At 37.0% G+C, this 20,015-nt stretch overlaps 2 protein-coding genes across 4 annotated transcripts; both read right to left on the bottom strand.

The window, feature by feature from the left end:
• Positions 1-734: 734 nt before the first annotated feature.
• On the bottom strand, positions 735-11,451 carry LOC148207659 (brefeldin A-inhibited guanine nucleotide-exchange protein 1-like). Of its 2 annotated transcripts, XM_088118375.1 has the most exons (12): positions 11,252-11,451; positions 10,062-11,161; positions 9,478-9,795; positions 8,928-9,261; positions 6,803-7,225; positions 5,625-5,917; positions 5,017-5,290; positions 4,047-4,549; positions 3,439-3,760; positions 2,667-3,009; positions 1,641-2,302; positions 735-1,564 (listed from the first exon to the last, which is right to left on the bottom strand). In XM_088118375.1, the coding sequence occupies exons 2-12, from the start codon at positions 11,114-11,116 to the stop codon at positions 956-958; spliced, it is 5,136 nt and encodes a 1,711-aa protein (XP_087974501.1). In that variant the 5' UTR covers positions 11,117-11,161; positions 11,252-11,451; the 3' UTR covers positions 735-955. The 2 variants fall into 2 exon arrangements, with proteins under 2 accessions (XP_087974501.1, XP_087974502.1); XM_088118376.1 differs by lacking the exon at positions 11,252-11,451 and having other exon boundaries at positions 9,478-9,817; positions 10,062-10,244.
• A 1,440-nt stretch (positions 11,452-12,891) lies between these two features.
• On the bottom strand, positions 12,892-19,707 carry LOC148207660 (glutamate--tRNA ligase, chloroplastic/mitochondrial-like). 2 transcript variants are annotated; one of them, XM_088118378.1, is made up of 13 exons: positions 19,687-19,707; positions 19,392-19,510; positions 19,004-19,125; positions 18,699-18,881; positions 17,545-17,663; positions 17,358-17,406; positions 17,150-17,251; positions 16,877-16,979; positions 16,693-16,756; positions 16,353-16,467; positions 14,737-14,837; positions 13,413-13,569; positions 12,892-13,294 (listed from the first exon to the last, which is right to left on the bottom strand). In XM_088118378.1, the coding sequence occupies exons 4-13, from the start codon at positions 18,867-18,869 to the stop codon at positions 13,058-13,060; spliced, it is 1,218 nt and encodes a 405-aa protein (XP_087974504.1). In that variant the 5' UTR covers positions 18,870-18,881; positions 19,004-19,125; positions 19,392-19,510; positions 19,687-19,707; the 3' UTR covers positions 12,892-13,057. The 2 variants fall into 2 exon arrangements, with proteins under 2 accessions (XP_087974504.1, XP_087974505.1); XM_088118379.1 differs by lacking the exons at positions 19,004-19,125; positions 19,392-19,510; positions 19,687-19,707 and having other exon boundaries at positions 17,545-17,673; positions 18,699-18,855.
• Between the last annotated feature and the right edge of the window lie 308 nt (positions 19,708-20,015).

Consider the following 20,015-nt stretch of genomic DNA (forward strand, 5'->3'; position numbering starts at 1 on the left):
AACCAATTTTTAGTTCTAAACTTGTAATTAGTAAAAACTTTTGCCATTAACTTTTAATTTCACCATAAACTTTTAATTTGATCAAATTAGACCTTGATCTTAGATAACTGTTACAATTTCCACCAATTCACCCGCAAATTCTAACGAAAAAATAATGAAAAATAACTCAACTCAGTATTTAATAAAAATCAAATTTTACACAAAATTAAATTTGACTGTTGTATAGAACCACCAAATATATATTTTATGATTCATTCATTAAACGCACATTAGAAAACAATTTCCTTTGATTCTTCGAGTGAAATCTATTAGAAGGTTAAAAAAACTCATATTTATATAACACATATATAGTAAGTTTCAGTTGGTATATATAAAATAAATATTATATTTTATAATTTCGAACTCATATAACCAAGTTTTAAGTGGTTCATAAGATTAATAGATCTCTAATTTTAAATAAACTCACAAATCTAATACATGCTTGACATCAACTCTAAGTTATTCGAATCTAACTGACGAACCGAACACCCTGGGATCTTTCAAGATCATATATTTGTAAATAATAATTTCGAACGGTATGATATCATACTCAAAAAGAAATATCAAACAACGAGAATTTCCAAGAAAAAATATCGAAAAAATGGCTCAAATCCTCAGCAATGGAGTTTATTTAAGGAAAAAGAAACCTAAAAATGATAACCATATGGAATTAAAAACCCAAAATATGGATGCAATAAATCAAAAAAATTTCCTCTCATATTTATATATATATATATTATCAATACTAGGCAAATACATCCTCTTTCACTAGGCAAAAATTTTGGGACTTGGCATATTCTACAAAACGAAGTGGCTGGCTCCACCCCTCAAGCCACCTAGTTAAAAATTGATTTACAATGGCATGCTAAGTATACCTCAAAGAATATATATATATATATATTTTTTGGATATCTTATTATTGCATAATAATTATTGGGCCTATACATGATTGAAATATGCTGCTCAAAACAAGCTGAACTTCTCCAGAGCTATGCTCACTCCTTACAAGATCTACCAACAATGGAAAAAGTTGTGAAACATACCTTTTGAATAGATCCCTTTGGAGCCCAGATAGAACCCGCAATGCCGAGACAACGAGAGACGTCCGGGCAGCCAGTTCCTCCTTCTTGGCCGATCCCAATGGAAGAATCCAATGTAGCACAGGGTTGTTGGTTTCTTTCCGCTCGGCCTGCGTCCTGGTACACTTCAAGTAAATGCGCAAAATTTGTTCACATACTGCGACAAGTTCTGATTCTACAAGTGTTGGATTGGTCAGGGACGAAGTATCCATGAGCATATTCTGGAGAAAATTGAGGTAGCTTTGATATGACTCGTTTTCGAAGTGAACTACTGGCGGGTCGGATATCTCAAGGATGGAGCAAGCTTTCTGAAGCTTCTTCTGAAGGATTATCTCAGAATTCAGTTTCTGAGCATGTGTGGAAATGGATGAAAAGATCTCAAGAATGATGGAAATGTTGTCTTCCGAGAAAGGTTGGGCATGATTCTTGTACAGATCAGTAATGACCTGATGAAAGACATAAGGGGAAAATGTTATATTCTGTAAAAGAAAAGGCTTTTTGAAACATGAGAAGGAAGCTAACCTGTATGATGAGGAGTTGCATGCCGATATGACTCTTCATTCTTGAAACTATGTATGAGGCCGTTTGCAGATCATCGTCATCGAGACCATCAGTTGACAAACCTTGATCAGAAGCCACATCGACATCATAAGAAGACTGAGAAATCCCGGGAACATTGACATCATCCATGGTTTTCAGGACCTTCATAAAATCAGGCACGGTTGATGTTGCCGCTTCCTTCAAAGCAAGAAAAATCTCTCTCCACTCACTTCCTGAAAGCCTGCTGCCCAATTCGCCTGCCAAACGCATTAGCGCAGAAACGCCCGTGCTTGCAGGACCATGGATGGGACTCCTAATGAATCCTGTCAGAATCGCAACCACGCCCGGTAGTTGAGACCTTATTACATTGAAAAAACTAATGAACAGATCTACTAAACACTCTGCAGCAACAACACAGGTATCAGAATCCCATGTACTTCCTTCTGGATGTTCATCACTTTCATTGATGTCCACTTCTTTCTTGCCATAAAGAGAACTGAATATGGGGAAAACTACAGTATTGATAACACCAACCCAAAATTGACGCGAGAAAAGATGACCGTGGTCCTTTAGGATATTGAAAAGTACTTCCAAGGAACTTTTTCTGATTGGTGATCTAGGATCAGATGTTAACTTTGATAGCCCTGAAAGGATAACAAAAAAATATTATGTAGATTCCAAACCCAAATTATGTCTTCACAGGATATAAACATGAAAGTCTCACATATACATCTCAAAGCAACAAAACTGACAGCTATGTATGTTTCTGCTATTCAATCAGTGTGAAGAGGAAAAATGTAAATTTGCTCATTGATTTTGATGCAAGGACACAATCATCCGTGGAAGGGATGAAAACACTAACAGCTGATATAGCATAGCAAATAACAATCACAAAAAAAATTTATCCCCATAACAAAAGATACTAGAAAAATGCATAAAAAAAGGTGACTTCCCCAGTACGTATAATGAAAACAATTGCACCCAATCGAGCAAAAAATTCAGTTTTACCTGCAAGCAAAGGAACCCAATAGGAAGCATAATCATCTTTATCTGTGGATGTAGGTGCATCTGGAGCTTTGGATGAATCATCATCTACAACCATCTCATAACAAACAAGTCCCCCTTCTGCAAGTTTAACAGCACAAAACCGAAGAAACGCAATGGCATTGAGACTGACATCACTATTAAATCTGCTATTCGTGAAGGTAATGAGACATCGGACGCAATCGGTAAATGTTGTAGTTTCAGTCTCAGTTATATAAGGAAAGTACTCTCGAACTATTTTTTCCATGGTTTCAAAGGCCAATAAGACAATATTCTTCCGCTCATCAGCAGCAGCAGCAGTGAATACCTTAGACAATAGGTGAGTTGTAAGGTGATCATATAAGATGACGACTCAATTGTGCTCATTGTAAAAAATCGTAATTGGGAGGGAGGACTCCTAAGATCTTTTTTTTAATCTATTTAATATTACTTGTCTGGAAGAATGCATCATAATATGTTAAAGAAATAACACAGGATCAAATTAATCCGAACCTAATAGCTTCAATTTTAAAATTGTGTAATTTGGAATTTTAGTCAACTTTTTGCATTGACATCCCTTCCCTACTTGAATTAACAGTCCATATGTGAGTAAAAGGTAAAGTTCGCAGTGACACAAAAGGGGCACTGAAATTTAAAGACGTGAATAGATCTACCCAACCCAATTGTTTAAACTTTCTGTTCTAGCAATATGTTAGTATTGTAGCACCCAATCTTATTACTAATGTTTGGAACGTACCAAAAAGACACTTTTCCATCCAGATTTCACATTATTGACGCGACTGAGAACCATCTGTGAAATGCACCGAACTATTAATTCCCTGATTTCTGTGGAGCTGCTTTTCTGCATAACAATTACGAAGGGTCTCAGAAATTCGTTCTGGAAGTTATAATTTGCAAGCTCCTCACGCTCCAAAAATTTCATTGCGAGCTGCCTCAGTGAGTCCATCACAAATATTGCGACTGACAGATTTTCTGATAAGCCAACTGAGACAAAGAAATCAGAGAGAACATTCCACATGCGAGACCACACCAATCTGATGCGGTTCATGTTGTAATGCCTGCAAAAGAAACAATTTTTTGTGATGATTTTCCCATTCCATTTCTAAATGTTCGCATAAATCATAGAGATGTTGTCCAATAGGCTTATTATGATGGGTAATTCAGAGAGACTGTAGAGGGGACGCATTTTGAAAAATTGAAGCATTACCTAACTGGAGTGTCATGGAACCCTAGATACAATAAATACTATTATATAAATAGTCCTTTAAACCTAAATATTTCATTACTTTAGGACATTAAATATTATGCAGATGCAGTAACTCATAGTAAAGACAAAGATCTTACGCCACTTCAACTAATTTAGTGAGGCTGAACACACGTGGGTCTGTTGGAGACTGCAACTCTGCAATAGAAACTTTGCAAAGTGCCTTCACAAATGCTACTATTGCTTCACTGTTCAAGCTTTGACTATGAGCAAATACGTGGTTCAACTCAAAATTGCCTATTTGATCAAGCAAATTCAAGTTTGAAATAAGGTGGTTAATTTGTTCCGGAGTTACTGGTCCTGGAGAATTCACTCCAAGAGAGGTGCTATCGTATGAACCTCCTCGAACAACAGCCATAACAGCTGGATTTTGGAGACCTCCTTTTTTCTTCAGAGATGATAAACCCACTGACTTCATTGTTTTCTCGTCAGTTTCAATAATTGATGAAGTCAAAAACGATGCATCGGGTGGTGCACCCTCTCCCAACAATTGTAAATTCTCAATTCTAGAGAGACATGTAAATATGTGTTCCCATGCCTCTTGTAGGAAATTACCATCCTCTATGGCAATTGATATTATTGCCTGCACGTGCACATTCAGAGAAGGAAAAAGGACCATTTATTTTCAAAAAAAAAAAAGGAAAGAAACTCGTCGACTTGCAAGAGTTGACCATGCAACAGAATTTAAAAGACCACACAGTATGTAGTTAGTTCTTCATGTATAATTCAATATGAACCGAGAAACTAAACACATCCATAAATTATTGTCTTCCCTTCTAAGAACAGGCTTTTTCCTTAACACAGTGCTTGCCCATTAGACCTAATTTGAAAGGTTCAAGTGTTTTGAGATAAAGCATGTGCTTCTAAGGGGTGGAAAAATGAGCATCCTTTTTAGTTCTTGTAGCCTATACAAGTCACCATGTATTAGATCTTTTCTTAATTTCATCGGGTAATACAGAAAAATGTACCTACAGTTTAAGCTTCCTTCGTGAGAAATTTTTTTCAAGGAAAAAAAAACACATGCTGTCTCAATGATAAGAATATGCATACCTTCACAGCGTCAACATTTTTTTGTTTCATATCTGCAGCACAATGAAGATAGGTAAACTTAGCCATGGATGTCACAAAAGCATCTCTTTGAGTCTGCAAGCCCATCATGGCTGTAACATGCACAGCATGCCGAAAGCCTAGCAAGCATTGAGAAGTAGCAAGCTTATCATCGCTTTGGTCAAGAGTCACGCTAAATGCCGCCAACATAGGACCCCAGCATACTTCCACCATAAACCTCAATATTGTTACATCAGTCACAGCATGATAAACAGATCTGCAAATGCAGATGAAAATAAGTTCCTTTTTCAATAAGAGTAAGTTCTAATCATTTAGGCGAAAAAATAAAATATTCTATTGACAAATTACAAATATATATTTTACAACATATACATGGCAGATCAATTCGATGAAAATCCACAATAAACTAACAGAAAATGAGCAAAAAGGAAAGCCATATCACTCTATCTAATACAACAGATAGAGCCAATAATGAACCAGAAGAGCTTTGCACATTCAAGTTACTAAGGGAAAACTATTGCCACCAAAAAAAACTCATATTCTCAATAGCAGAACAGAAATAACAGATAAAATTCCATTTCATAGCTTACTCAGACTTTCCAGACTTCGCCTTAAACTGCTCCTGTATGTGCCTTATAAGAAGCCCATTTGCACCAACGGCTTTTTCTTCTGTCTGCTTCCAAGAAACTAGATTGAGTATACCATCCAAACCCAAAAGTTTGTTGATGCTAGTTGCCTGCTTACTTTGTGATGCTGAAGAATCAGAATTCATCTTAATTTCATTCCTAATAATCTGATCATAAAGAGCACCAAGATACTCATCAGGTAAATCCTTGCCGTCATCAATTCCTCGATTATTCCGGATAAAATCGGCTTTTGTCATCTGAATATCCAACCAATGCATAACAGAAGTCAGAAAAACGTCTAAATACGTTTTATGATTTGTGTAAAACTCAAAAAACAACTCAAACTTCTTTTATCAATGTGTAAACAAAACTTAACAATGAAAAGAAGCAGTATATGCTATATGTTCAGAAATAGTTGCATACATCCACCGGCCACCAGAAGGCAAAAAACTCCAGAAATCAAGTTCTGTGAATCTTAAACATGCAATGAGTCTGACAATATTACTTCTGTGAAATCATTCACGAAGCATGCATTAGCCTCCGTTCACATCTCCCACATAAAACGATGAAAAACTTTACAATTTTGCAATTAAAATGAACCTATTAGATGGGGCAGTACTGTTCTCATGATGAAGAGACAGATCCCCAGGCTACAATTTTTTTCGGATCAGAACCATATTAGTATAAATAGAAAGCATATAGAAAAGGCCCAAGGGGAAATGCACATGATTAATTAGGTCAGAATGACTGGCTCTTTTAGGTACTTGAGGACTGTTCTGGCCCGTTTAATGTTTTGCTTCCATGGACAATGGACATAGTAGCCAAATATAATCCCAATGTGTTTATATACGGTAGATATTGCATTTGTTTTTTTTTTTCGAAAATTTTTTCTACCCCTTCTGAGTAAATAACGGACACTGGTTCAAAATCGATAACATCTTCACCATCCAATCTTTGGACCTTTTGGCCAAGCCAAGGAGATTAGATATGAAAGCTCCACAAAAGGAACTAATCGAAAAAGACATATAGACTATAGTTAACAGGATCAGAGTCATAGATGGTAACCTAAATAACATCCTTAGCTTTACATGCAGGCTGTTAAACATGCAATATACGATCGAGTGCATAAGTCAGAGGCAAACCTTATCTTTCACCATGTTATTATGAGCATCTGTGTTCAGCATTATTACAGAATAAGCAAGAACATAAGCAGTATCTGCCCTTGCAAATGAACCAGGGTTACATTTACAGTACCGCTCAGCAAACTTCTCCATAATGCGGTCAATCTTCTGTGCCTCTCCTGGTAACCTGAAGCCTCGTAGGAAAAATCTTATTGCTTCACCAAAATCCATCGCTTTAAAATTAAATGAATCTACATAAGCATGCATAACTTTCAAGGGGAATTCCTCCCTTTCACCCAAATAATCCCCAATGACCGTTTCATTCAGGCCGCTAGTGTTCTTGAGAAAAGAAGCCACCTCTTCAGGGGAACCACCAACTTTTTTTGTGCTCATCAGAAACTCAATACCCCTGGAAGGTTTCCTATTGAACAGCGAAATACCTTTCTGAACATAAATCAGGAAAGTTATTAGAACAATGTGCTTCAGGCTAATTACCTCTAAGATGGAAATGTGTTGAAAATAATAGATTATATGATGAATATACACTAACCAAGCAAGATTTGAGGAAATTGCCAATCCGATTAACAGGAACAATTAGTAAGGAACAACCAAGGAGGAAAGGCAAATTACAAGAAGCAAAGTGCTTTCTAATTGGCCAACATGCAATCAACAAACGAGCAAAATTTTCTAACCCTTTAAACTTTATATAGTGTAATGTAAATTGTAATACTCAAATTTGTTATTCTTATTCCCAAGAGATTATGAAATCAGTTCGAAGAACAAGCCTTTAAATAGGCCCAAATGACTAAAAATCTGAAACTAAAAAATAATCAAATCTGAAAAAGGAACAGTTAAAAAGGATCTTCATCACAGTGAACCATATATTTTTCTCTTCAGGCTTTTAATGAGTTCCAAATATCCGATTAGAGCAATAAAGTCCACTTATGTGCACATACATGAATTTTTTTTTCTTTTTTTGATAAGGAACAGCTAATGTTTTCCTTTTTTTTTTTTACCAGCAAAAACACAGAATGTTTGAGTTCAAAAAAATATCCAAGAATGAGGTGTCCTAGACCAAAAGGCAAATAAAAAAGAAAAAAGAAACACAGAATTCAATGATTCTCAAGAAATATAGTACATCTTTTTTTCATTGATATATGTGATTGTTCAAGCCAGATTTGCATGCATCTTGATCATTCTCTTAGGACAACTATCTGACCCTATAATATTTGGTTGCTAAGGTAAGTCGAATAATATTAAATTCTGCGTAGGTGGCCAGGCCACATTGACTTGAACTCATTCCTTCTGAGTTTTTTTATTCACATTGGCTTTATAAACCACTAAATCAACCCATGGCGGTTCAAGAACTATAGTACATCATTATTGACGCCAACAAATAATACAAACCATTCATAATAAAATATTTCAAAACAACTGCACAAAAGAAGATGAAACTTTTAATGATTTTATACTATGAACTATCCAACCACAATCAACCTGCACCTCAAAAAAAAGAGTTTTTTTTTTTTTTTACCAATGTCAACTGGGAAGTCTTTTTGTTATCTCTTCTAATGAATCTAACCTAGGAAGAATGCCCCATCTCCCTTCCTCTATTTTATTTTCTCTTCTTGACGAAATGGTTTATCACCCAAATAAATAAATAAAACCATCAACAACATTAACAACTTTCATCTCTAGCAAAAGATAGTTTTTTTTAATATAAGAAACTTAACTTTCGTCTCTAGCAAAAGATAGTTGCAAACAAGATGACTAAATAAACCTTATACAAAACAAAATAAAGAGATCCACGAAAAGGCTCTCAAACTTGTCAATATAACAGCCACTAACAAAACTTCCTTGAGATAAATGACCATAGGAGACCATAACCAAAAACTCTATCCGTATCCCCAAAAAAAAACTCCACCTCATTCTAGTTGTCTTCACAAATTTTGTTACATATCTTTCCAAAAATCTCCCAAGAAATTGCCATATAGAATTTGTACATCTTATCCTAACTTGAACCTTCATCTTAAACCCTACTAATTTGAATTATAATATTACCATTACCACAATTGGAGGCCCCACTTGTCACCCACCCTCTACATAAATAAAATGGCATTAACTAAAGATAAGATGATGCTCAAACCTGGAGTTCGATTTTGTAAGCTCTTCGTTGCTCAAGTGTAGCAGTATCTGAAGACTCAGAATTTCCATCCGTATTGAGCTCAGAGTCAACAGCAGCTGTTTCTTCCCCACTTATAATCGAATGACTCTCAGGTGAAGCATCATTCTCAAGAATCTTGGGTAAAGAAGTATCATCTAGCTTCAGTTGTTGGTCCATCCAAGTTCCCATTGATTTAATTATGCTTACCAAACACTTGACAGATTCATGCCTAAATGTGATATCCTGCACTGGAGACAATGCTGTGGTCGAACCAGAAGGTGGTCCAAGAGCAGTTTTCAAAAGGCCATTCACAATCCTGCAAATATTTCAATGGGGTGTGACTTATGAGGTTAACATCACATTATGAAAACTAAAATCCCCCTCCACAAACCAACACATAATCCCCCCCCCCCCCCCCCCCCCCCCATTCTCGCATGCAGAGGAGAGGAAGAAAAATATCAACCCTCGAGAAAACAAAGGAAAACTATAATTTAAACTAGAGTAAAACAAAAGGTATGGGCAAAATCAGTACCTCTCAAAAATATTTGGAGAATCAACATCGCAATCATAGTTGACAAAAATGTCCACCATAATCTGCGAATCTTGGGATATCTTATCCAATAAATTGAGCACGGTCATTTTCTGCAAGAAACTAGGCTGAAGTACATTCTCAAGCACCCGGAGAACAAGCATGGGAAAGAAGATACCCATTTCTGCTTTCAATCCCGATCTGAATTTTGTTAACAAGCTCGTAAAAATAGAACATTGAAGCTGGAAGATGGCCATCACTGATAATGCACTGTTTTTTAATAATGATAAGCAGAGATATTGCTTGATAGCGTTGAGAAACCTGAAACCAACAGTGACAGAATCTGTCACAGTTTATCGAATCAACAATAGCTTACTATAAAGTACCCGACAAAATGAGACAATTTTCAGACTGCCGGAAGTAATTTCTCCCAATGAAAATACCAAGTTTAATAAGATAAAATTGCATGATTAAAAGGTAGAAAACTAATTTGGTCAACATTTTGCATGACCTGAGGAGTTAAAGGCACTTCTAAAGATGTGTTCGTGAGTAACACTAAAATGATCAATGGAGAATGAAATGCTTGCCTCTCGTGAGAACGCCAAACTGGACCTGCATTATCCATAACAACCTTTAGCAGCTCCAGAGACAATACTTTCCCCCTTAAAAGGATTTGATCATCCGGGTGCTCCTGTGATGAGAATTTCATTGACAATTTACACAAATTCTTAAACAAATGGAATCCATCCTCTCTAATCTTACTACAACCACCTGATTCGGCTCCATCTTCCGTTTCTCCTACATCAGATTCACCTTTATTGTCAACTTTCAGTGGCGAAGCATTGCCATTCTGTAATTGTGACGAAAACGAATATAGTTTCTTCTCCGCAATCCCTTCACTGGCATCCATTACCTCGTTAACGAAGTTCTGGCAAAAATATATAGAATTTCCTTCATTCAAGTTCTTATCGGTAAATTCCAATAATTCACTCACAGAAATTATCCTCATAGGAGCATCCATTGAGTCCTCCTCCACCCTACTGAAAACAACGACCATAATTTGAGCTAGAACGGATTTTGCACAGATCTGATTCGTCCCAGTTAAGCCACCGAGATACACATTATAACAAGTCCGAACAACATTGACCAGACAATCCCCGCGGATCAATACACAAGGGCTTCGAACCGCAGAGAGCAATACTCTGAGAGAAGTGAGCTCAATTCCTTCATCGCCGAGACCTCCAGACTTGCAAACAGACTCAACGATCTTATACACAATGGTACTGGGACTGGAATTCGCCTCGCTCTCCGGCCGCTCGATCTCGCCACGAAAAAGACCGCGGGAGAACAATTTGAAGAGGCACTCAAGTGCGGGCTCGGCAACCTTGACGTATGCAGCATCAAGGGCCAAAAGAAGAGGTTGGAGCACGAATTCTGCATCGGTCGGTGAAAGGCCAGCGAGTCCGGAGGCAGGATCAAGAGGAGCCTCCCCTAGAGAATCAAGCTTATCGAGAACCAATTTACAGGAAGAAACGAGGTGAGAATGCTTACGCCAGGCCGCGTTCTTGACAATCTTATCGAGCGAAGGGCCGATCGCGCGGCCGCATCTGGACGTTCCACCTAGGGTTTGCGACACCGACATTGCTGCTGGATCGACGAACACAGATCCATTCAAAGAATCATGATTCTGGAGGGAATTGGATCGAAGAAAATTTGTCAGTGGTAGCTTGAATTCAACGTCCGGCTCGAAGCTCAACCGATTCTTCAAAATCCATACCTGAATTTTCCCCTTTTTTGCTTCCGCTCTCTGATTGTTGCCAAGTTGAAGCCCCTGTAAGCGAAACCTGTTCAACAAAATCACACAGAAAGAGAGAACCGATATTTGCGTAAATCGGAAATAATTTACATCGTGCTGTTGGCTTGAACTCGCGTCTGATACACGCGTCTTCTGAACGAAAGTTATAGAGGGAGGTGAATAGTTCAATGGATTAAACCTAGAGAGGATAGCAAAAATGTTAAGATATCTTTTCTTATTGATGAAATATCAATGTCAGCAAATATGAAAATTAATTCATTTTACTTAAATTAGTAAATAAGGTTTGGACGTTTCTCAAATAAATCATAAATATTTGAGAAATTCACATCAATGACATGAAATAAATATGTATTTTCAATAAATAAAAAATTTAAAATTTAACAATAATATGTTAAATCAAAGTGAAAACCAAATATAATAGGAAACATACATAGAAAAATCAAACTTATGTTATATTTGAAAATAAATAAAAAAGTTGGCAATTTTTAAAATACAATTAAATTTATGCTATGGGGTAATATTTTATTTTTTATTTAATTTTTTACATTTGGGACTATGAAAATACTTATTGATGGAATTTTTCATTTATAGAAATGTTGGTGAAACATATTGTTTATTGCAGTAAAAACATAAAATGATGTCGTATTCTCGATTTTGTTTTATGTACAACCAACGTGAGGTATGAAAATTTGAATCTATAACTAAAAGTTAGTAGATGTCTAACTCGTAAGTTATATTCATGCTGGTGCAGTTTCAAATAAAAATATAATCTATTTTGAAGATGAACTTTTTTAACTAATTTTTTAAAGTTAATTTTCAGCATTAAAATTTTAGTCAATTCGAACTTTTAACTTAAATAAACTACCTATTACTCTTCCTCTTCCTAAGTTAGAAAATTTTGCTCCTCCCCACCTACATTTGAACCAGAGAAAAGTGTTTTTTTTTTTCACGAAACAATACTCACCATCAAAAGAATTTATAAAACAATTATCGACAAATATTTCTTTATTGAAAGTTTTTTCTTTATAGTACAAATTTTAAAATAAAAAATGGTGCAACATGAGAATTTCCTAAATGATCATCTACCTTAATATTACTATCATCCAAACATGCTTAACTACAAAATTGTTAAAAGTTGACTTTATAAAATAAAATAGCATTCAAATAACGGCTATTGACTACATTATTTATAATCGCATTATACGATTATGAACACGAAAGCAATAAATGAGACCAATGAAATTATCTAACTTCTAAACTTCGGCAAGATTCTGTTGATTGAATCAACAAATTTTTCTCTCTCTCTCGTTTATTTTTTTTAAACTTTTAATTCACTTTCAGATATTGCAAATTGGAAAAAGAAAATGCTGGTCAATGCAGCAATCTTAAAATATGATACAATTGAGATTTTGTCAAAAAAAGTAAAATATTCCTTCATGCAATATCTACATTTCTAAAAAAAACATATTTTAAATATATATTTGAGGTATAATGAGGCATATAGATTTCAAATATGCATCAAATGGTTACTAGAAATTGTCTCGTTATGGTGACCTCATTCAATAATTTCTCACCCTGCACCCCGAGCCAACATCAGCATGTGTACACTCAACCAAAAACTGGACACTGCATTACAAATACGGAGTACATCTCATCGGATAGTTATTTCTCGTGATTACAAGAACAAAAAACCACAAATTATTCATACCAAAACATAATTTATACTGACAAATTTCATCGAAAAGCCGATCAAAACTGTATAAAACCTCAGTTGGGGACTGCCGCAGGTTCAGCTGACTCTAATATAGTGTTATCTTGGCTTACTGTTTCCCAGTCAATTTGTCTAAGAATTTCAAACCTGTCATTCAGTGGCACGAACCCGGCCTGTGGAGCGACGACACCGGAAGTTCTAGCTTTATGGAGTAAGAGCACGCTGGTCCCCATATCGGGGCCATGGATTTTTCCAGTCAGCAACAGTCGGAGCGGCATGAAAAGCGATTTTCCCTGCCATTGGTGGTCCTAGTTAGGAGAAGGATTCTGATTTTCTAACACTAAGAGGTAAGAAAATTACTACAAGGAAGCGAGAATTCAAATAATAAAATGGCAATGAGTTGAAGCATACCTTGCGTTTCAATGATTTTCCAAAATTCTTCACCCACTTCTGCCAGCCAGAATGGCCTTCTTCAAGCGCACTAAGGATTTCACCACTATCATATGCAGCTATGAGGCTGGCTGCAAATTCAGAAAGCTCATCTTCTACAACAGGTTTAGCTTCCAAACTGCAGACAGCGGGAAAATCTTCAAGCATCCATAAATTTAAGAAATTGAAAGTATCAATTTTGCAAAAGGCATTCTCCCGCAGCCATAATTTTGCAAATTGAAGATAGAGGATGTGGCAATATAGCAATATCTGAGTATAAGTTGGGCAAATAAACTACTAGGTTATATGTTTCGTGGGAATCTAAGATTTCTATGGAATTGACATCTAGATTTCTGTATTTGTTTGACAGGAATGTTGAACATTCCAACATTTTTAGATACATGGTCATCCTAAAATGCCTATACAAGAGGCATCTGAGCATGTCCTCCTACCACATGGATTTTTACAATTTTCATGTTGAGGGCATCTTTTTTTAAGACTCCCATGTTGAGCACATCTTCTAAAAAATTCATGTTGCAGGAGGGTGTTCCAAATTGCTTTGATCCCTCCTGATGGGCATCTTAGGATGCTTAGCCATCTAAAAATGTTCAGGTATTAAACATTCCTGTCAAGCAAATATAGGTGCTCACCCTATGGAAATCTTAGATTCTCACAAAACAAACGGCCATCAGAAACTTATCAACCGTTTTTTACACAAGATATAAAATCTTAGTCACAAAAGGAAATAGTTGCTTGCTAACACAGAAAAAAAAAAGAAAAAAAAAAAGAAGAATGATTGAATTAGTCAGAGAGCAAGCTGGCTTCTAGCAACAAGCCTAGCCCTCCATTTATTTAGGTTGCAACATTTGATATTTAGAACTGATACTACTCTTTCAGTCTCAACTAAGTGTTTGGGGAACACCAGATGTGTGGTTATGAACCTGCTATTCACATATGGAAAGGACCAGCAGGTTGTTAGGCCAAACAAAACTTCATATGGTTTCCATAAATCTTTGCTTCCGCTCTTTCTTCCCTCCTCCCTCCTGCATTTCTATTTTACAATCTTCTCTACCCCTCTATATCTCATATTCTATTTCTCAACCCTATCCTACATCAGACACAATACGACAAAAGAAATACGTATGATAAAAGTATTGCCATAATGAAAGACAACATTATTTTAAATATCTTAAAGATCATTGAATTGAGGAAGATTTACCCAAATCATTATTTCACAAACTTTCAAGTCTTGTTATGCAAAATAATATCATGGTAATAATGACAATATGCACGAAGTTCAAAATACCTTGTTAGAGTAGTGTGTAAAGGATAAGATAGAAGGTTTGAGAGCGCCTTGTCAGCATCAGTAACCAAGTCAATTGCATCTTTGAGAAGCTGAACTGATTCCTATATATAAAATTAAATCACTTACCGTGCAATGCTTTCATAATTGTAGCACAGCAGTATGAAAGGAAAGAACATTACTGAAATTCATCAATCTACCAGACATTATTGCCAAACAGACAAAAAAAAAACAGAAAGGCACAAATGCCCAATTACACTAAAGCACGAACCCTATGTAGTTTCCGATCATGAAGGATATGGATATTCCACCATAATACAAATAAGATATAAGATTATTTTAAAGTTACATACAAAGACTCCCATGCAAGTTAAGCAGTGGGAAAGATAATGTGAGACTTCCTTCCATATGGAACTGCAGAGGACACCAATTTAGTAAACTTGAAATTCGCCTTTCCTCCTTTTGAGTTTAAGTTGTCTGGGAGTAGGAAGTCTCACCAAAAGAAACATTTATCTTTTCTCTAAGCGGGGCAGGCTGTTTCTTAAGAGACAAGTGCATCATGGTACAAGATCATTGTCATTAAAAATTGGGTAAGTCATAATACCGGTTTTCAAGACCTTGCAAGGAGGTAGCAACAAAAGCCCTTGCTTTCTATTTCCAATTGCTATCGCAACACCAGAAAGTTTTTCACCTTTAAGCCTGGAAATGGAGAATGCCCTCTTCTTAAGCAAGTTGTCCCAAATCTGTATCAGGTGCCTTTCCAACAATTTTACTCTGGATGAGGTTAATAAGGCAAGGAATTTCCCTTTTCGCAAAGGCTTCTATTGTTCATGAGGCTGAAGGCTTAATAGCGCTCCTTATCATGCTGCACCAGCAACTAGTACTTCTTAACCAACAGTTAGCTCTCGTCTTTTGAGCATTCTGAGGGTCTTCTCTTGTGTAAATCCACCTTTTCATCTCTGACAAAAGCTCCTCCTATCCTACCCTCTGTTCTCCCTTCAGCCACATGGAAGCAGAAGACTCCCAAGAAAATCAGGTTTTTCTAATGTCACACAAACATGTTGTGTAGGACTCTTGCCATCCTTTTTTTATCATCGTAAATCTTGCTTCTACTTGTTGAAACTAAATTATCAGGACCTTTCAATTTGCAAGGGCGTTCTCCACTCAGTAGATGCACTTCTACGACTTCTATATACCCACAAACCTAAGAAAGGGAATCATTTGGCCTAATGTGGTAAAGGTGTGATCGGGGGAGTGTAATTAAAACCTTGGAACTTCTCATAGCAAGTCTAGGGCTGAGAGCCTGAGAGGAGGCATCGAATTAAGGAAGCAAGTGATAAAGGTTGCGATCGTGGGAACTTTGAGTGCAACTAAGCCTTAGGACTTCTCAAAGCAAGCCTAGGGCAGGGAAGAGGCATCAAATTAAGAAATATTAATAACTTCCAGTTGGCGTACTCACTCTTTCCAAGACCTTCAGTCCCTAAGATTCTCACTGTTTTTACGCCAATTGGAGTCCTTTTTTGTAAGCTCCTTTCGTCCTCATGGACATCTTACTACTATTTGATGATCATTCTTTTAAGTTAACAATATTTCCGCCTTCCTATGCAATAGACTCTTACCTCAATAAACGGCCCCTCTGATTCTGTCAGGATACCCGTGCTCTTCCAGCGTTCACCAATAAGCTTGGTTACTTCCTCGGATGGAAGGGCTCTCAAATGCTGACCATTCATCCACCTAATTTCCACAGATTGCATTGGAGAGAAATAGTTATGATGACTAATGCTTCTTATTAGTTATGAAATAAATTACAATAGTCATTAAAATAAAGCATATTAGTTAAATACAAATGCATTTTGACAAAGAACTAAAATTCTAATGACATTGTTAAAATCTGAACTGCAGGAGCGTGCTTCTAAAAGCAAGAAAACTTTTACCCATTTAGTATCAAATCATTATTACCTTAACTTAGTAGAATCGAAAACAGCACCACTTTTGTTTACACGGCTAATTGAAAACTTTTCCACTGTCAGTGCAAGAAGACAGTTAAATAGTAATCAAGAAAAAATGTTAGAAATCATTGGAATAAAGATTGGAAAGGGCGGAAAAAGAAATAGAAAGAAAAATCATGGAGAGAATCACCAACCAAGTTGTTCAAGAGTAAAAAACTCGTTCTCAGTACCATCCCCCCAACCTAATAGAGCCAGATAGTTAACCATAGCCTCGGGCAGATATCCCATCTCCCTGTACTGTTAAGCAGAGTTATTAGAGATCAGGAGTATTTAATTCAAGTTAAAATGCATGTTCCAATTAAAAAGAACTTTAAGAAAAATATGGGAATATATACAAATAGACATATATATCACATATTATGCCAGCTTTTGCCTATGGAATCAAACGTATGCAACAAAAGGAATACCTGACCAACTGATGTTGCACCATGTCTTTTTGACAGTTTACTACGATCAGGTGCAAGAATTAAGGAAACGTGTGCAAAATAAGGCATTGGTAAACCAAGAGCCTGTAACAGGAGGATTTATTAACGAGAGAAATCATATTCCTTTGGTTAGTGTATGAAATTTTAAATAAATAAATAAAACCCTGAAGGTAAAGGGGTATAAGATTACCTTATATATCAGGGCCTGCCTTAGGGTGTTCGGTAAATGTTCCTCTGCTCTGAAATGAAAATACTGAGAAAATTAGCTAACACGTCACGGTGTAAAGGAAATTCAACGGATGAGATGAAATATTCAAGGAGAGTAAAAGTAACAGCAAGTAAAAGTCCATATAGGTTAAGGAGGATGCAGTCATTACCTTATGACATGCGAGATAGCCATGGTAGCATCATCAACAGTGACACAAAAATTGTAGACAGGTTGCCCATTGCTCCTCATAATTACAAAATCTCCAAGTGTATCCAAGTTCCAGCTAACCTTCAAGACACTAGTAAATAAAGTTAACAACCAAATACAACATAAGTTTGATTAATGAGGTTGAAGAGAGGGTAGTTGTTATTGATTGAAGAGGCATCACTGTTGTAGCTTCACAAATCCTCTGGCCTATGCAAATGAGCGTCAGAGAGCTACACACACGACATGACTCTGACTTAACCAACCATCTGCCCCTCTCAGAGAAGAATGCACTCTATCTCAACCCTTATAGAAAGAGGCATCAGGTAGTTGGTCATATGTGTTAACTGCACCTTTTTTTTAAAGAAAGACGGGAAATCTTTTAACTTTTGGGCGCCAGGTGTCACAATCGCACTTTAACGGGACTCAAGAAGCGATTGTGCGGCACTTGCTTTCACCCTCTAGCAAGTCAGCCAATGCGGAAACGAATAGCCAGTGACACAAAGGCTATATGTCGCAACCTCCACCCCCGTTCTCGAGAAAACGGTTTTGGAAAACGGGGTTAGAGAAAAAGGTTTTGGAAAACGTTTGAAAGCATTTTGGAAGTTGTTGTAAGCTTGAATGCAAGAGAATAGATTAGCGGCAAGACAAGAATACAACGCAATGTAGGGAGGATGACTAGGTGTACCCCCTAAGGTAGATTATAAAGCATTTTGCCTTTGGCAGGCGTGAACATGCAAAGTGGCGAGGAGTCACTCGCCACCAAAAGTACAAGCAAAACAAAATAACAAGCAAAACTAAATACATGGCATAAAAGTATGTGGAAAGAGGTTGTTATGGACATGCGGCCACAGGCAACAGGCCCTGGACAAGCATGACCATGACACCAGGCATTCACATGTATGCATACACTATATTCTCTTCTGAACTATTGAGTCAATTTCACTCACTCTATCAGTCCATTGTATAATGAGTCCATTACATCTGCCATACCATTTTTTATTTTAATAAGAAATACAGCCTTTCATTTAGAGGAATAGAAATACCGAAACAGGGCCACAATAACGTACAAAAAGGGATCAGTTACAGTGCAGATAAACTAAAGGCAGGAGAACTTACTTCGCCTCGTATGAGATCATTGATCTTCAAACTCCCTTCTTGAGGCACGCGAAATCGATATGTGTAAGGCGTACCCTTTTCCATTTGTTCCTGTACTTCTTCATCAGTAGCACTGGCCCACTTTCCCATATATACAGGAGGCAGTTGCTTCAGCTTTGCTACCTCCTTCATTCTTTCAAGTTCCTGATGAGAATGAGAGGAACCCAGAATAGTGAAAACTCATTATCAACCAAACATTGCTTAATTAGAAGTTCAAAATTTCTTTTTTTAAAAAAAACAACCATATATGATGTTTTTCTGATTACCTCATTTGAACAAAAGCAGCGATATACATGACCAGATTCTAAAAGCTTCTCCGCATACTGTTTGTATAGAGTATTTCTTTCTGATTGTCGGTAAGGACCATATTCTCCACCAGCACCGGGACCTGCATATGGTTATATCACTAACAAGATCCAAACAGATGGACTCCATTCATACTTTTTCAAAGAAAACAGCATCAAAGGTATAAATTCCCATTCAGGAATGGCTGTGCTCTAAAGCTAATATGTTGACTTGAGCATTGTGATGCTGAGCCTCATACACTGGTGGCAATACATCAAGACAAACACCACGAAACACAAAAATTGGAATTGAGAAGAAACAAATGCTCCAAAAAAACACGTGACTTAAAAACTGAAATAACTTAAGCACCTTCATCCCAATCGAGACCAAGCCAAGAAAGATCTTTCAACACAGCCTCCTCCGATTGTCGAGTGGACCTTTCCAAATCAGTATCTTCAATTCTCAGAACAAACTTTCCACCATTGGACCTAAGACATCGAATCCACAAGTAAGAAACAAAAGTATAAGTCTGTGAAGACAAATTACATCGAACATGCTCTGCAAAGTAGCTATTTATGATCAAATTCGGCCCAAAATTCATTGCAGAACCTAATTTAACAGGCAGAGCAAACTAAAAATCAGCCGGACTAGTGAATAAACCAACCTAGCAAACAAGTAATTGAAGAGGGCAGTCTTGCTCCACCAACATGAAGATTTCCAGTGGGCGAAGGTGCGAAGCGAACCCGAACTCCTCCTCCATCGACCTTATCTACAGATGCGGACACCGAGAAACCCCTCCGAAATTTAGAGATGCATCTCCCCCAAAATAGAAGTTTGACTGGTGCAGAATCGGAGGATTCAGCATCGGGAAGGCCCTAATCCTCACCCAAGGCGTTCGTGCCATCGTTGCCATCCGCCGCCGATGGTGGTTTTCCGGTGAGTGATTTTAAGGATAACGAACTGCAACTGCTACTGCCAAAGCGAAGTAGCTGT

The sequence above is a fragment of the Momordica charantia genome, unplaced genomic scaffold (assembly GCF_013281855.1).
Source record: "Momordica charantia cultivar OHB3-1 unplaced genomic scaffold, Mcharantia_2.0 BLBB01000118.1, whole genome shotgun sequence".
NCBI lineage: Eukaryota > Viridiplantae > Streptophyta > Magnoliopsida > Cucurbitales > Cucurbitaceae > Momordica > Momordica charantia.

Bases quoted from the DNA above. Each gene is read 5' to 3' on its own strand.
- LOC148207660 (XM_088118378.1), bottom strand. From the start codon at position 18,869: ATGAAGGAGGTAGCAAAGCTGAAGCAACTGCCTCCTGTATATATGGGA. The intron at 17,664-18,698 runs GTAAGTTCTCCT...AGTGTCTTGAAG, and splicing joins ATGATCTCATACGAGGCGAA to GTTAGCTGGAACTTGGATAC. The intron at 13,295-13,412 runs GTATGCTTCAAC...CACCAATGGCAG, and splicing joins GAAAATCATTGAAACGCAAG to GGAAAATCGCTTTTCATGCC.
- LOC148207659 (XM_088118375.1), bottom strand. From the start codon at position 11,116: ATGTCGGTGTCGCAAACCCTAGGTGGAACGTCCAGATGCGGCCGCGCG. The intron at 5,918-6,802 runs GTTTGCCTCTGA...TTGGATATTCAG, and splicing joins ATAACATGGTGAAAGATAAG to ATGACAAAAGCCGATTTTAT. The intron at 5,291-5,624 runs GTAAGCTATGAA...CTGCATTTGCAG, and splicing joins GCGAAGTCTGGAAAGTCTGA to ATCTGTTTATCATGCTGTGA.